This window comes from Carassius auratus, chromosome 25 (genome assembly GCF_003368295.1).
Source record: "Carassius auratus strain Wakin chromosome 25, ASM336829v1, whole genome shotgun sequence".
In the NCBI taxonomy this organism is placed as follows: Eukaryota; Metazoa; Chordata; class Actinopteri; order Cypriniformes; family Cyprinidae; genus Carassius; species Carassius auratus.
The window spans coordinates 9,675,908-9,692,187 of record NC_039267.1 but is presented as its reverse complement, the minus strand read 5'-3'; the positions used below and the strand labels follow the sequence as shown (position 1 = coordinate 9,692,187).

The 16,280-nt window shown below is 35.6% G+C and overlaps 2 protein-coding genes across 2 annotated transcripts; one reads left to right on the top strand and one right to left on the bottom strand.

Moving 5' to 3' along the window:
* Window positions 1–1,845: 1,845 nt before the first annotated feature.
* On the bottom strand, window positions 1,846–5,558 carry lcat (lecithin-cholesterol acyltransferase). The gene is made up of 6 exons (XM_026203271.1): window positions 5,356–5,558; window positions 4,936–5,092; window positions 4,305–4,420; window positions 4,132–4,227; window positions 3,296–3,520; window positions 1,846–2,588 (listed from the first exon to the last, which is right to left on the bottom strand). The coding sequence occupies exons 1-6, from the start codon at window positions 5,498–5,500 to the stop codon at window positions 2,011–2,013; spliced, it is 1,317 nt and encodes a 438-aa protein (XP_026059056.1). The 5' UTR covers window positions 5,501–5,558; the 3' UTR covers window positions 1,846–2,010.
* Window positions 5,559–6,475: 917 nt separating this feature from the next.
* On the top strand, window positions 6,476–15,607 carry ccdc135 (coiled-coil domain containing 135). The gene is made up of 18 exons (XM_026203239.1): window positions 6,476–6,605; window positions 6,687–6,820; window positions 7,757–7,931; window positions 8,017–8,142; window positions 8,229–8,423; window positions 9,418–9,576; window positions 9,650–9,868; window positions 9,958–10,071; window positions 10,215–10,287; window positions 10,379–10,507; window positions 10,823–10,951; window positions 12,367–12,584; window positions 12,739–12,954; window positions 14,326–14,436; window positions 14,514–14,624; window positions 14,708–14,902; window positions 15,115–15,254; window positions 15,437–15,607. The coding sequence occupies exons 2-18, from the start codon at window positions 6,687–6,689 to the stop codon at window positions 15,519–15,521; spliced, it is 2,529 nt and encodes an 842-aa protein (XP_026059024.1). The 5' UTR covers window positions 6,476–6,605; the 3' UTR covers window positions 15,522–15,607.
* Window positions 15,608–16,280: the final 673 nt, after the last annotated feature.

The window sequence follows — 16,280 nt, the reverse complement described above, 5'->3', positions numbered from 1 at the left end:
ACACTAAATATTACATTACTTATTAACTTTATAACAAGTAAACTTATTTATTTTCTGAACTGGTATTCTACATGATTTCTGAATGTCATAAAATGTGACAAACCAATGCAACGTATGATTTTTTTATTTCTTTTTTCCAATTTTGCCTGCCTGCAATTCAGTCTACTCTGTCCCACCATTTTAATAATGATCTGAAAATATTTTGGTGTAAAGAGATATTCCTTTTAAACAATAGTCTGTTGCACTGCATGTTCCAGAGTAAAGCATGACTCTTGAAGGGTTAGTTAATCCAAAAATGCATGTTTTACTCACCCTCATGGCAAAATATGTGTGCATGGCTTTCTTCTTTCAGACGAATCCAATCGGATTATATAAAAAATTATCCTTGCTCTTCCAAGCTGTATAATGGCAATAGGCGGGTGTTTTTTTAACAGTACAAAAACAGTCAAATAAACCACATCCATCCATAAATAGAGTGCCTCACATGGCTCGGGGGGTGAATAAAGGCCTCCTGTAGTGAATCCATGTGTTTTTGTAAGAAAAATATCCACAATATCAGTGTGCTTTAATAAAAACAAAGGGAAGCACCCTAATAGTAAAGCTTACAGACTCCAAATGTGCATTTATAAAGTAAATTAATTGATCTGATAGAAAGCTGTCTGCATAGCATTGTGATGGATAAAACTGCAAAAGGTTTAAAGAAGTTCCTTTTTTTCCCGCCTCTATTAATGTGCTTGGACACAGAACTCTGTAAACAGCCAGCCTCTTTTGCAATGACCTTTTGTGTCTTGCCCTCCTTGTGCAAGGTGTCAATGGTCGTCTTTTAGACAACTGTCAAGTCAGCAGTCTTCCCCATGATTGTGTAGCCTACACAACTAGACTGAGAGACCATTTAAAGGCTTTGCAGGTGTTTTGAGTTAATTAGTTGATTAGCCTGTGGCACCAGGTGTCTTCAATATTGAACCTTTTCACAATATTCTAATTTTCTGAGATACTGAATTTGGGATTTTCCTTAGTTGTCAGTTATAAACATCAAAATGAAAAGAAATAAACATTTGAATTATATCAGTCTGTGTGTAATGAATTAATATAATATACAAGTTTCACTTCTTGAATGGAATTACTGAAATAAATCAAGTTTTTGATGATATTCTAATTATATGACCAGCACCTGTACATTTTCTTCCCCTATATCTTGAATTTTGGGAGCATTCTAAATGTATTTTATTAGGTGTTACTGAATCATGCAGTCAAAGAACATTCAGCTAAATGAGCATTCAGTCTAGCTAGTGTTAAGTGGTAAAATAATCTCTAACTAACTTACATCGTAAGTACATCGGGACTTTGTTGCAAACTCTGGGGTTTCAGCGATTAATAGTTTGAACACCTCTGATTGGCTACTGCATTTCTAAGCTCAACAAAATCATGTATGATTGGTTATAATAAGCAATGCTGTAAAAAACATGTAAAAAATATATGATGTACAATGATCTTTACTATCCTAATTATCTTTGGCATAAAGGAAAAATCGATAATTTTGACCCATAAAATGAGTCACATATGACATGGTCACATATTTAAAATTAAATTAAATTTATGCATTTAGCAGATGCTTTTATCCAAAGCGACTTACAATGCATTCAGGCTATCATTTTTTTACCTATCATGTGTTCCCGGGGAATCAAACCCCCAACCTTGCGCTTAATAACGCAGTGCTCTACCAATTGAGCTACAGGAACACATATGATCCTTCTTAAAAAAAATATGAAATGTTATTAACATATTATGGCAGCATAGACAGTTCAAGTTATGCTATGTTATGCAAAAAAAGAAACATCCAGCCCATTTCACACTTTAAGAGCTATGGTGGCTTTAATGTACAGATTAAATACATTTGATAAATTCTGTATAATACACTGTAACAAACAAGTATGTCATGTCTATTAAAATAAACCAATACAAAGAGATATATAAGTCATACTTTTGTACATGAGATCAGGACACTTCACTTTACACAAAACCTAGGCTAAGAGATGGAGGCTCTTCAGAGCTGTCCACAGTTATCTCATGGTACTTTCCCTCCAAAATCTTCTGGATTGCTGTGAGAACCTTGTGATTGAAGACCATGTCCAAATGAGCCATGCCTCTAAACTCTGTCACGTGCACGGCCTGTTCCTGTTTCCCTATCCAGCGCTTACAGAGACTCATGCTGTGGCTGCCGACAGTGTCATCGCCGTCATCGTAAATAATATCTATGGGGTCGGTGTTTGGAAACTGTTCGTCGTACACATATGTGACGGGTGTAGGGAGACCCACCCCATAGAGACAGTAGACCTCGACGCCGGGGGTGGGCAGCCCGGCCGTGAGGTTTTTGGTGTCCTCCCACATATACCAGCCATCCTCAAATTTGATGTCTTTGAAGAACTGTTGATAGTCTTGGTTGGTGTAGTTGAAAAAGGGGGTGGAGATGAAGGTGTGGTCTTTGGGCCAAGCCTCTTCAGAAGGAATCATCCACGGATTTGTGGTGGTCATTCGTTGCTCTTCCCGGATTTTTATATTGGACACAAAGGGAATGCCATCGTTTTCACCTAAAAAAGGCATTAAATAAAGACTAAAACTCTAAAGGCTTAAATCTTTTATATGTGTTAAAACAGTAGGTAACCAAATAGCAATTATATTAAAACTAAAGTATTGTTTACAATCAAAATAATCAGTATTTTATATTCTATGTCTGCATGTTTTAGTATGACTATTTTTTGTAGCTAGAATGCATCAATATATCAGTTTCCCCACACACACACACACGCAGACGCGCACACACACACACACACACACACACACACACACACACAATGTATATAATTAATTAATTTATTAGATTAAAAAAAATTAAATCGCTTACCAGCCCTGATATATATAAAAACATAACAAAATGACTAAAGAGTCAAATAAATTTTAATTTACAGAAAAAAAATATAAATAAAGTATAATTCAGAATATTTACACATACTATATTAATATATGAATTATCAGGGTTGTAAAGAGACTTCTTTTGAAAATCTTTTTTTTTCAATATTGGTAATATTACGATTTTTTTGAAGCAGCAAATCAGCATATTTAAATGATTTCTGAAGTATCATGAGACACTTAATACTGGAGTTATGGTGCTGAAAATTCAGCTTTACCATCACAGGATATATAATATAAGTTATATAACAGTTATTTTAAATGTTAACAATATGTTATAATATAACTGTTTTACAGACAGTATTATGGATGTTTTTTTTTACTGTACCTGATGCTAAGACTCTGAGGGGCTTCACAGCGCCACCCCAAGGTGCTCCCAGAGAGATGAAGCCCTTAATGTAGTGGTCTTTCCAGTGCTGAGTCTGCTGGTTCAGGAAGTACAGGATGTAGTTGTTGCCCATGCTGTGGCCCAGAAGGTATATTGGTTGCTTGTACTCATTGTACATCTCCTCCACCAGATTCTTCAAACGTGAAAAATACTCCTCCTGCTCATCTATATGGTACCAAACAGAAACATTCACAGAATATATATATATATTAGTATTGCACTGTCAAACGATTAATTGCAATTAATCGCAACAAAAATAAATGTTTTTGTTTGCATAATATGTTCTGTGTATATTTATTATGTATATATATATATATATATATATATATATATATATATATATATAAATACAAACACATACTGTATACATTTTTAAAAAAGTTTGCTTGACTACACTGTCTATTGAGTGGGTTTAAATGTTTACTTTGAATTTGAATTGCCTCTGTATATTATATACAGTAAATGTATATGAAAACACAATAAATATGTAAAGCATATGTAGAGATAATTATGTTCTGTAGAGTAGGACTATACAACTCCAGTCCAGGAGGATCACTGTCCTGCACAGTTTGACTCCAACCCTAATCAAACACTCCAGACTGTCATTTTCATGTAACACCGAAGACCTTGATACTCATGGTCATGCATATTTGATTTGAGTTAGAGTTGAACTCTGCTGACTGTTGAGTAGTCCTGATGAAGTGAGTACATTCAACTATTTGTTTCTACACTATGGCGAAATATTTGTTGTCGCCTGTCAATGTGATTTCACTTACTTGGAGCGATTCTCCAGTCATACGGAGCACCACGGACAGTCTCATTTCGCACATATCCAATGCTGGCCAAATGTTGAACCATGGTGTGAAAGTAACCTACAAAAACGTACATCAGAATAAAAATACAGATGTTGTAAGCAAAGAAGTTCATTATAATGTCACTCTATACTCACCTGTCAGCTTGTTTAAGTCAAGAAACTCTATAGGGTAAGTCTGTCCAAATCCAGGGACTCTGACTTCCACCCCGGGCGCATTAGATGTCTTCCGAGTTGTCCTGTTGTACACAATTCTACACACACAAAAAAACGAATGTAACAATCATATAAAATCTGAGGCAAGAAATTGTATTCTTTCAAGGTTACCAAAAGCGGGGAGATAACCTGATTCAGCGTTGTTTAACTAAACCAAGTTAGGACATTAGAGAGCTACCAAATATTGATTATGATACACTGGCCTGTCTTATGACATCAGTTTCTGACAACCCTCCAAAAACAATAGACAAAAGGTCAATGACCTGAAATACAGAGCTGAGGATGATTAGGAAACAGCAGTCAATAAATCAGAGGTACCTAGAAAGGGTTGCTCTGTGAATGTGCACACATAAGACAACAAAACAAGTTTAAAAATTGAGTAACACTATATTGCAAACATAAAAGTATTGATATATAAGCACATACACACACTACCGCTCAAGTTTTTGGTTTTAAAATGTATGCTGAATTAAAAAGTAATAGGTTTATTCAGCAAGGTTGCATTAAGTTACAGTAAAGTCACCTAACTTATAATGTTACAAAGTTAGTTTACCTTATATTATCAATCCAGCAGTCAATTCCAATGGGCATAAACATGTTTAAGTCAATCCAGAGAGGGAACCAGTCCTCTGTTTTCTTGTAACACATCCAGTGTACCAGTGTGGGCTTGTCTATTTTGGCCTCAAGGCGATTACCCAGATTTCCAGGTACTGTTAAAAAAGGAGTCAAAAAGGTAAAATTCAAAGTCTAACTTAACCAGATACATATTATATTGTCAAAAGTAGACCTTGCAACAATCTGTACACAAATTATAGATTTTAACTTTTTTTTCAAAGTGCATGAAAGGTCCATTTGTTATCTATTCTGTCTTATAATGGTATATGGTTTTATGCTAAATAAATTAACCAATGAAGAAAACACATTAAACGAACTCTAAACTTAAATAGCCAACTATGAATGTAAGATTGCTTACCTATGATAAGAGGAGGAGTGCTGTTATTTATGACGCGAGGTTTGGCCGTCGGAGGGAAGATAACGTTAAATAACCAGAATCCAGAGGTTTGGTGCAGTGCAACCAGAAGAAATGCAATGCATTTGAAGGAACGCGAACGTCCCATTGTGTTTGTGTCTGTGTTGGCTGTCTGCCTCTGATTCCCAGCAGCTTCAGTTCGTATTAATGCGTTCGTCCAATGAGGCGTCGCGAGGGGGCGGTCACCGGACCTTCTGAGCATCTACTGTGTTTCCTGATTACATTAAAAGGATATATTTCAATGACAGTGCGTTTAGGTGTAAACATGCACGAAACGAACTTGTGTCAATCAAAGGCACAATAAAAACCACGAGTATGTTGGAAATATAAACACTTGTTATTTCACGTCAAAATGTGTAAAAGCAAAAGTGTGTTAATTTTTATTTATTTATATATAAAACAACAACAAACAACTTTTCAAAACTAACAAAAGTTCTTCAAGTAACGTCAATAGAATGTTATCTGGCCTTTAATAATAATGTTCTAAAAACGTTAGCACAAAATCATTATTTACCATTCATGGAACGTTTTTCTGGAACGATTTTTAAATGACTCTAAATGAACTCTTAAATGAACATTCAGAAAACATTCAAAAGTAGCATTCATGTTTGCAAAATTATAAAATGGTACGTTCTATTAAAGTCTGTATATAAACAAGAAAAAAACATTTTAAACCCTTTAATAAAACATGAACGTTTAGAGAACATCCAAAAAATAAGTTTTCATTACTCACAGGAAACGAACTATAACCGAGGTACAATCTGGCAGTACAGTAAAAGCATGCAATACATACAACAACAACAATAAAAATAAATAAATAAATAAATAAATCATTTTAAGTAAATGCATTATTTTGCTGCAGGATCTTTAGCAGTATAAGTATAAACTTTAGTAAGTTAAATAAATAGCGAATGTTTTCACATGTTTCTGACTTATATTTATAAATATAACATATTTTAATTTAATTCAATTCAAAATCGTCATCATAATAATTAAAAGTTATTTTAGAAAATCGGCTCTGGAAAAGACGAGAAGGTTGTCGACTCCACCCCCTTATTGATACGTCAGCGAACCCTCGCCATGGAAACCAAATGACGGGACATAAACAAGTAACAGGGTCCCCTTTGTAAATTTCGATTTAGAAATAAAATTTTAGGGCGAACGGAGAAAAGAGAGATTCACTTTGTTAAACTGTAAGTTCTCATATGCAATGATAACTTCTGTCGATTAAATATTTATCGTATATTTCTCAATATGTGCATGGCTTGTTTTAGATGGAAGTGTTACCGGAGGAGGACTTTGAAGAGGACGTTACTGTAACAGATGATGAAGACGATGATGAAGAGAGCGCGCGGAATCTGGAGAGCAGCCTGTCTAACATACGAATAACCCCTACGGTCACACACATGTGAGGTTACTAAAGTTCATCAACATGTGGTAAACTCGTGTTTAAGCAATGTTCAGCGTTTCTCCATAGAAGTTCCTCTCAAGTGCACGCGCTGGATGTTTACAATGGTCTTAATCATTAGCCACAAACATAGGTGGTATATCAGGTCATGTACTTGTGGGGTAACGTTAGCAGACTAATAAGGTCACCAAACACCTTAAACTCTTTACTTTAGTGCATGGAGCTGGGGGTACTTACCCACCATGGCCTCATTGTATAGTTTGCTGTAAGTTAACTAACAATGTCAATAACAAATCCTGGTCAGGGTTATTATAATTTACTAAAACTAAAATCATAAAAATAAAAAAAAAAACCCTTAACTAAAACATAAAAAAAATAAAAACTACATTTAAACAAATACTAATAAAAATTACAAAACCACAACAAAATTACCCAGCGACACAACATACATTTTTAATAAATGAAAATAATGATAATGTGACTTTCATATGAAGTTACAAATGACAAATACCATGAAAATAACAGCATTACAAATCTTAATGCTCATTCATTATTTAAAATTAAATGTAATGTTTGAATCTATTTGAAGATATACATTCTTAAAGCAAGCAATGCAAGTAATTGTTACAATTATTGTTCATTAAAAATTAAAACACAGGTCTTGGAAGCAGACTTTCAGACAAACTGAAATAGTCTTCTGACCACTTTTAAGAAAATCATGTATAAATAGTTTATACTTGTATCATATTATGATAGTTATAATCAGATTTTTGCATGCACATATTACAAAAATCACGTTGCAATGCAAATTATTTCATATTTAAAGTGTTATTTGAATATATACAGGTAATGTAGGTCATTTTAACACACAGATTTAAATAAACAAAGAAATAATCTTATTTCTGTTTGTTGGTCTTTATTTTTGTATTTCTACAGCACAAAGCCAAGACCTCGAGTGGCCCTTTCCAAATGTCCATCCTCATACAAGGAGAACTCCTCCCAGGAGAAGCTCATGCTAGCGATGGCAGAAAACTTCCGGCAGCAGTATGTGCTTTTGTACCCTGATCGCAAAGCGCTTCTGCTGTGTCCTGTGAATGAGTGCGGTGTTCAGGTGCGTACAGTAAATATGCTTTCCAGACATGCCAACATTACCTCTATTTTCCGTTACATTTTATTATTCCAATGTATATCAACAGAAATTTGTAAGCACCACTTTGCGAAGCACCTTGCTGCCATATCCTGAGCTGTACGACTGGGAGGGATGTGCCAGTTTTGTGGCTGATTATCTCTCGTTGGAGCTTCTGGATCCACCGTTTGAACTTGTGAGAGAATCGGACTTGACTTATGATGGTTGTTTTAATATCTTGGACTCAAAAACATGTTTTTATTTCATTTCTGTTCTTTCTAGCCCAAGCAGCTGTCATCGCCCACCTGGGTTCTGCAGACTCAAAGAGGAACGTGTTTTGATTTCTCCATAGTGCTGTGTAGCCTGTTGTTGGGCGCAGGATACAATGCTTACTGCGTCAGTGGCTACGCTACAAAAGAGATGTGTCTTCTTGATCAGTCACGACAAGAGTGTCCCCTACTGCAGCCACAAATACAAGTAAGCACAACTTATGCACATGTGAATAAATCATAGAGGGTAAATAATAAAATATTTCAGATTGCACGTAAAATAAGTTTAACGACCCTTGTACCAAAGGGTCTTCAGTGGTTTTCATGTCATGTATACTATGGTGCATAGATTGAGCAGGAAATTAAATATAATTGGCAGTTGCATTTTAAGCCTGAACTATAAAATACAAATAGTGTCATAATAATATTTTTACATGCTTTATGACGCTTAACTGGCAAAGCTATAATTAATATAAATTATTTATTAATTTAGAAATAACTAGAATGTATGTAGTTAGTTTAGTAAGTAATATATAAATAAATATTTGTATTTTAAGCCTGACCTATAACATGCAAATAGTATTATAATGAATATATAAATATATAATATATAAATTAAATACATGTGTTAATTTAGAAATTGTTCTAAATGTGCTTGGTTTAGAAATAATGAAATAAATAAATAAATATTTATTGAGAGTCGTATTTCAGCCCTGGCCTATGACATGCAAAAAGTTTCATATTAATGTATTTACATGCTTTTTATGCCTAAATACAAGATTATTAGAAATTTTTTTAGAAAATTTTTACTTTCTAAATGATAATAAATGTATTTAGTTTTGTAGTTAATTTTGTAATAATTATAAATAAACATTATTGATGTAAAATGATGATGTGAGTCATATATTTGTACATTACTTTGAGAACATTATTTTAATGTGGGTGGGACAATGAAATGTGTAGCTGAACTTTAGCTTTTTCAAATTTAGTTTTTGTTGTTAATATTGTGTATTCGCATATTTTATGTATTTTTGCTAAATTTAGTTGGAGATCAGTTTATAATTGGCATTCTCCCTGAAGTATTTCCACAATTACCCAAGAAGTTCTATATTATCTTTTAAAACCTATATTTCCTTGAGTGGTTGAAATCTATCTAAACTGGATTCATTGTTCATGTTGTGATTTTTCCATGACCTGCTCAGGATAAAATAGAGGAACCAAAGAAGCCGATAAAGAAATACTCTGTAAAACCTCCACGTGACTTGCAAAGCAACTTTGAAAGGCGTCAAGAGGAGAAAGAGCAAGCAGAAGCTGAAGCAGCCGCACTGAAGAAACAACTGGATGCAGAGAGACTTCAGAAGGTCGGGAAAAGAATGTTTCAGGGAAATTCTGTTTGATTTTTTACTTGCATTTTCATCAGTTCCTCTTAAACAGGAGCGAGAACGTCCACCACCCGATCCTCTTCGGGGCTTGAGAGTTCACTGCTGGGTTCTGCTGCTCGCAGGGAACCGGGAAATACCTGAGAACTTCTTCATTGACCCTCTGACGGGCAAGAGCTACTCCACCACCAATGAGAACTTCCTGGGCATAGAGAGCGTCTGGAACCATCAAAACTACTGGGTCAACAAGCAAGATTGCACTTTGGGTTGTAATGTCAGTATATCTTAATGTGGATGCATTTGAATATTTTCAGAGAAGATGATGAGCATTGGAAATTTCACCGGGTCTTTGTGTGTCTGCAGGAGATGACCTTTGACCTGGGTGATCTTTCAAAATGGGAGTATGTGTTATGTGGCCAATCTCTGTCAATCATTTCAGAACCAAAGACACTTGAAGAGCCAGAAGACGAGGAGGAAGTACAGAATGTTTCTCATTTTCGTGTAGTTTAATAGCATTATTGATTTAACTGTTGAAGTTCCACACGTAACCTGGTATTTAGATCTATATTTATGCTCCGTATCTATTACTTCAGATTTAACTACCTATTTTGTTTCTGAAGGAGGAAATGGATGAGCTAAAAGTGTTTGAGATGCCTCCATCTTGGGTGACTACAATAAACATTTCACCGGCAGGTCAAGTCCTCACTCTCATATATAGCCTTTCATCCATTATCTACTAGCACTTGAGGTTAATTTATCATACATGTTTTGTTCTGTTTTATAGATATGGAAATGCGATATCCAGGTGGTATGAAGGTTATTGAGTACAGGAAGGCCAAGCTGGAGAAGTTTGCCCCTTATCTTTTGAAAGATGGTCTGGTGACCAAACTCACCACTTATAAAGATCTCGATTGTAAGATATTTAGGGATGTTTCTGTTTTCAGTTACAACATACCTTGTCATCATGTTGATCATGTTCATTTGTATTAATCAATCAATCAATCAATAAATCACTCAATCAATCAAAAAAAAAAGTATAAATTATATTAACAAATCCATTAAAAGTGATATTTATTTTAAAGGATGTTTAATGGATATAAAACCCAAATTCAAATAATGCCTTTAAATGATTAATATAATAATGATGATAATGATTTGTATATCTAATTATATGGTTGTATTAAATAATAATACACAGAAAACAAATCTCATTTTGTCACATTCTTAGGCACACAAGCCAGCACTATTAAGGAATGGTTCAAACATCGAAGTGATCATCTTGACGAGAGAGAACTACACACAGACAGCAATGAGACAACTGAGCATTTCAGGCCGGGAAGAAGCGATGCTCTCAAATGTAATCTAACACACACCTTTTTAATACAGGTGCTTCTCATTAAATTAAAATGTCAAGGAAAAGTTCATTTATTTCAGTAATTCAACTCAAATTGGGAAGCTCGTGTATTAAATAAATTCAATGCACAAAGACTGTAGTCTAAGTCTTTGGTTCGTTTAATTGTGATGATTTTGTCTCACATTTAACAAAAACCCACCAATTCACGATCTCAACAAATTAGAATATGATGACATGCCAATCAGCTAATCAACTCAAAACACCTGCAAAGGTTTCCTGAGCCTTCAGAATGGTCTCTGACAACCACCCTTCACACGGAGTGTAAGTCACACAAATTAATTGCCAATAAGCTGGCTGTTTACAGAGTGCTGTATCCAAGCATGTTAACAGAAAGTTGAGTGGAATGAAAAAGTGTTTAAGAAAAAGATGCAAAACCAACCGAGAGACCCGCAGCATTATGAGGATTGTCAAGCAAACTGGATTCAAGAATTTTAGAGAACTTCACAAGGAATGGACTGAGTCTGGGGTCAAGGCATCACGAGCCACCTCACACAGACGTGTCAAGGAATTTGGCTACAGTTGTCAGATTCCACTTGTTAAGCCACTCCTGTACCACAGACAATGACAGAGGCTTCTTACCTGGGCTAAGGAGAAGAAGAACTGGACTGTTGCCACTCGTGCAAAGTCCATTTTTCAGATGGAAGCAATTTTTTTTAAATTTAATTTGGAAACCAAGGTCCTAGAGTCTGGAGGAAGGGTGGAGAAGCTCATAGCTCAAAGTTGCTTGAAGGCCAGTGTTAAGTTTCCACAGTCTGTGACGATTTGAGGTGCAATGTCATCTGCTGGTGTTGGTCCATTGTGTTTTTTGAAAACCAAAGTCACTGCACCAGTTTACCAAGAAATCTTGGAGTACTTCATGCTTCCTTCTGCTGACCAGCTTTTTGAAGATGCTGATTTCATTTTCCAGCAGGATTTGACACCTGCTCACGATGCCAAAAGCACCAAAAGTTGGTTAAATTACCATGGTGTTGGTCTACTTGACTGGCCAGGAAACTCACCAGACTTGAACCCCAGAGAGAATCTATGGGATATTGTCAGGAGGGAGATTAGAAAAAAGAGACCAAACAATGCAGATGAGCTGAAGGCCATGGTTGAAGAAACCTGGGCTTCCATACAATGAACCAAAGACTTAATCTACTTCAGTCTGTGTGCACTGAATTTATTTCATACATGAGTTTCACAATTGGAGTTGAATTACTGAAATAAATTATCTTTTTCTCGACATTCTAATATATTGAGATGCACCTGTATAATCCTGATGTCAGTAAATCTGATTCATTACATCACTGATGACTCATTAACTTGAATATCAACAAATAACAAAAGGCCTGACTTATTAAAAGTCAAATTTTGTTTAGACCACAGGTACCTCACTTTAGTTCCTGAGACGGAGCGTCAGATGGACTTTTATAGTCATATTCGCACAGATGGTCTAGCCAGAAGAATCGAGAAGCCTTTCGAAATGACAGAAACCTTTGAAGACCGCACTGACTTCCTCTTTTACCGACATGCTGTTTACGGAAAGCAAATCAAAGTGATTCGGGCTGGAGAGGCTCTTGAACAACGGCCTCTGCAGGTAATGCTCTCTCAACAAACAGCTTTGACCTTTAACCCAATATTATCTTATAGGTATAACATTAACCAACAATGCACTAGTGGCCTTCCTAACAAAAATCCTTCAAAACATGGGTAAAATGGGTAAATGAGATTTTGTTTGGGGTCTCCAACAGAGGGTGGAGGAGCACTTTCACAGAGATCATTCTAAGCCAGCAAGTAAAGATGTGGCTGAACGGATCTTTATGGTGTCGGACAGACGGATCCAAGTGACCTTTCATCTCGAGGACGAAAGGATCATCCCAGCTTGGCTCAACTTCATCAAACCCAAAGAAGCGGCAGACTCACAGAAAGCACAAGCTTTTACTCCACAGATGGTGTCTGGCTTTCAGGTTTGATGTCACGTCAAAATATTTTGGTTGATTCCATAAGCATAAGTTACACGACTGTGTTTTATTGGAACTTTAAAATTATAAGATGAAGGTAAATAAACTCAACAGGCCTTTTTATGATAACAGTAATAAAGTTAAAAGAGTAAAATTCTAGCAAGACCAAATTAAAGTGGTAATATTTTATCAGAATAAAGTAATAAAAAAAAAAAAAGAGAAATAATTAAAAGCAAGGACATTTCTGTTTTTTTTTTTTTTTCAAATCACAACGCATAACCACACCCACAGTAAAATCTCACTGGACCAAATCCGGTTTCAAATATCTGGATTTTTAAGAAATTGTTGACTCAGAAATGAAAATTCTGCCTAAATGTAAAACATGATTAAAGTGAAATGTCCAATAGTCTCATTACACTTTGACAGACTGGTGTGCAAATTCGTATCGTGGTGTGCGAGATTTGAATCAAATCGGCTTTTTACGATCTCAGTCATACATTTGTACATTTATGACCTGATAATTCCACACCGAGGGTTGTTTAGGGGTATAGTTTATTATAAATCATATGATAATTGTATGAATTAGTGTGAACTTAAAGAAATAATTGATTTTCTTTATAATGTTCGTTAAAAAAATAGTTGACTCAGAAATGAAAATTCTGCCTAAATGTAAAACATGATTAGGTGAAATGCCCAATAGTCTCATTACATTTTGACAAACTGGTGTGCGAATTCGTATCGTAGTGTACGAGATTTGAATTGAATCGCCATTCTCCGATCTCAGTCATACATCTGTACATGACCTGATAATTCAACACTGAGGGTTGTTTAGGGGTATAGTTTATTAGAAATCATATGTATGAATGTATGTGAACTTAAAGAAATCGTTTACTTTCTTTATAAAGTTTATAAATTCTGTCCATTAAAGAAAAAAAAAGAGTAGATCAGGGATAGGCAACTCCGGTCCTGGAGGGCCACTATCCTGCAGAGTTTAGCTTCAGCCCTCATAAAAACTCACCTGTCTGTATTTATCTAGTAATCCCGAAAACTCTGATTGCCTTTTTCAAGCGTGTTTAATTAGGGTTGGAGCTAAACTCTGCAGGACAGTCCTCCGGGACCGAAGTTGCCTATCCCTGGAGTAGATGATTGGGTGACGTGTCCAACAGTCTCGTGATGATTCTTAACTGGCAAATTCGTACAATCACATTTGTACGTTTTTTTACAACCTGCTGAGTGGGAAATTCTTACAGATTTTCAAATTTGTAAAATAGTTCCGGTTTCTTGTGAGATCATTTTTGCTTCAGAATTCAGTGAAAACGCTGTTATGGTTTATATTTGGTGTTTGCGTTTACATCTTGTTATATTTTGCATCTTGAGGTGGATCCTTCTACTAAACCCTACACGAACTTGCAGTTATATGAAATGCTTGTGGAACTGATGAAAGAAGAGGAAAATGTTGAACTTTGTATCAGAGATTCAGAAAAAGAGGTACTGCAGTACACAAGCAGCATTATAAAAACATCTTCATCTAGCCAATGGTGTTGACGTTAGCATGTTTGCTTCAGGTTAGGTCCATCCTTTCTTCAAGAGAAAAAGAGGACAGTTATACTGACCTGCAGATCTCGATCTACAACCCTACGAGGAACGAAACGGCCCGTCTGCACATGGAAGAAAAGGTGAATCAAGGCTTTAATCAGTCAGCCACTTTCATCACACTGATCCAAACTCCCACCTTCCTCTGGTTCCTTTTGTTCCTCAGGAACGTATGGCTAAAGAAAAGAAGCAGCGGCAGAAAGAGAAAGAGCTGGACCTGCTGGCTCCATCTCAGGTCCGACTGGGACTCCCAGAAGTCCTCACACGCCAGGACGCACTTCAGCTGAGGACAGACTGTCTGAATGAGTTTAAACAGCAGCTCTTTAACAAAGCCAGCCTCATCCAGAGCAGAATGGAAAAGGCACGTTAGATCATTCAATAAGATTTAGCACCTTCTGTGTACATAAATTCATATAACAGAACATCAGCAGCAGTTACAATCTGATTGGATGAATTTGAATGTTTGACTCCACCCCTTAAAGGCACAGAAACAATATAATCTTTGGTTTGTTACTTGACCTGGATAACAAGGCCAGAAAAACGTTTCATGAACTGGTGAACTTGTTTGTTTAGGAGACAGAGGAGTTGCAGAAGAAGCAGCAGTGGTACCAGAAGAACTATCTCACAATGTCCAACGAGGACGAGGACGATTACCTCGCCTACTGCTCTGACGCCATGTTCAGGATCCACGTTCTCAAAATGAGACTCATTCGGTACGCACCTTAAATCATTTCCTGAATAATATGGCAATATGACCTTTTTGTAGTATCTAGTTTTTCCAAGATGGTACAAAGCCAAGCTTTGGAAGTGTATGGGCAGATATTTGCCTTGTAAACAAGATTGCTGGTACATTTTGTTTTAGAAACACAAGTAAATCTGTATATTGTTTTTGTAGACACAAGGAAAGAGCACCTCAGAAGTATCTGGCACTGGAGGAGAAACTAAAAAGACATCCACGGTTGGCCAGTCACTTGTTGTAACAAGACAAGTGCATCCTAGAATACGACTCCACCTATCCCAGACCGTCACATATGACCTCAATAAAGTTTTTTGTTGCCTCATTTGGGATATTATTTTCTTTTTGTTATGATTAAGATCAAGATACAGACAATATCTGATAAACTACGATAAAAAGGGGACTATGCCACAAGTATGCACTACTTTTTTTGAAGTTTGGGCTTTGTAGGATTTCAATACATTTGTATTTTAGCTTTGAAAGAATCATGCTCACAGTAGCTGCAGTTATTTGGTATAAAATACAGTAAAAAAAAAATTATATATATATATATATATATATATATATATATATATATATATTGTTGGAGCCGTAATTCTTTGGGTGTCCCGAGTCCTGGGTTGTAGACCTTTCCCAATCTCACCCGTTTTGCTTTTTGTCAATTAACTTTCCTATCCAAATAAAGGCTAAAAAATCTATATATATATATATATAATGTTGCTCCAGAAACATTAAACCGTGGGCAGTATAATATTTTTGTATAGACATTTTTTTAGGATTGTTGATGGGGTTATTTTCGCATCGTTATAGTTTCAGTTAAGTTTGTTTTAGTTTTTTTATTATTAATATTTTTGTTTTTAAAATATCTTGTTGTAGTTAATTACTTAAACTAGAATGAGAAATGTCTCAGTAATGATTTTAACAAAAACCCTTATATGAATAAAGTTTAGCCTAACCTTAACCCACTATCTATAATGCAAAAGTAGTGTGCATTGCACAGGCT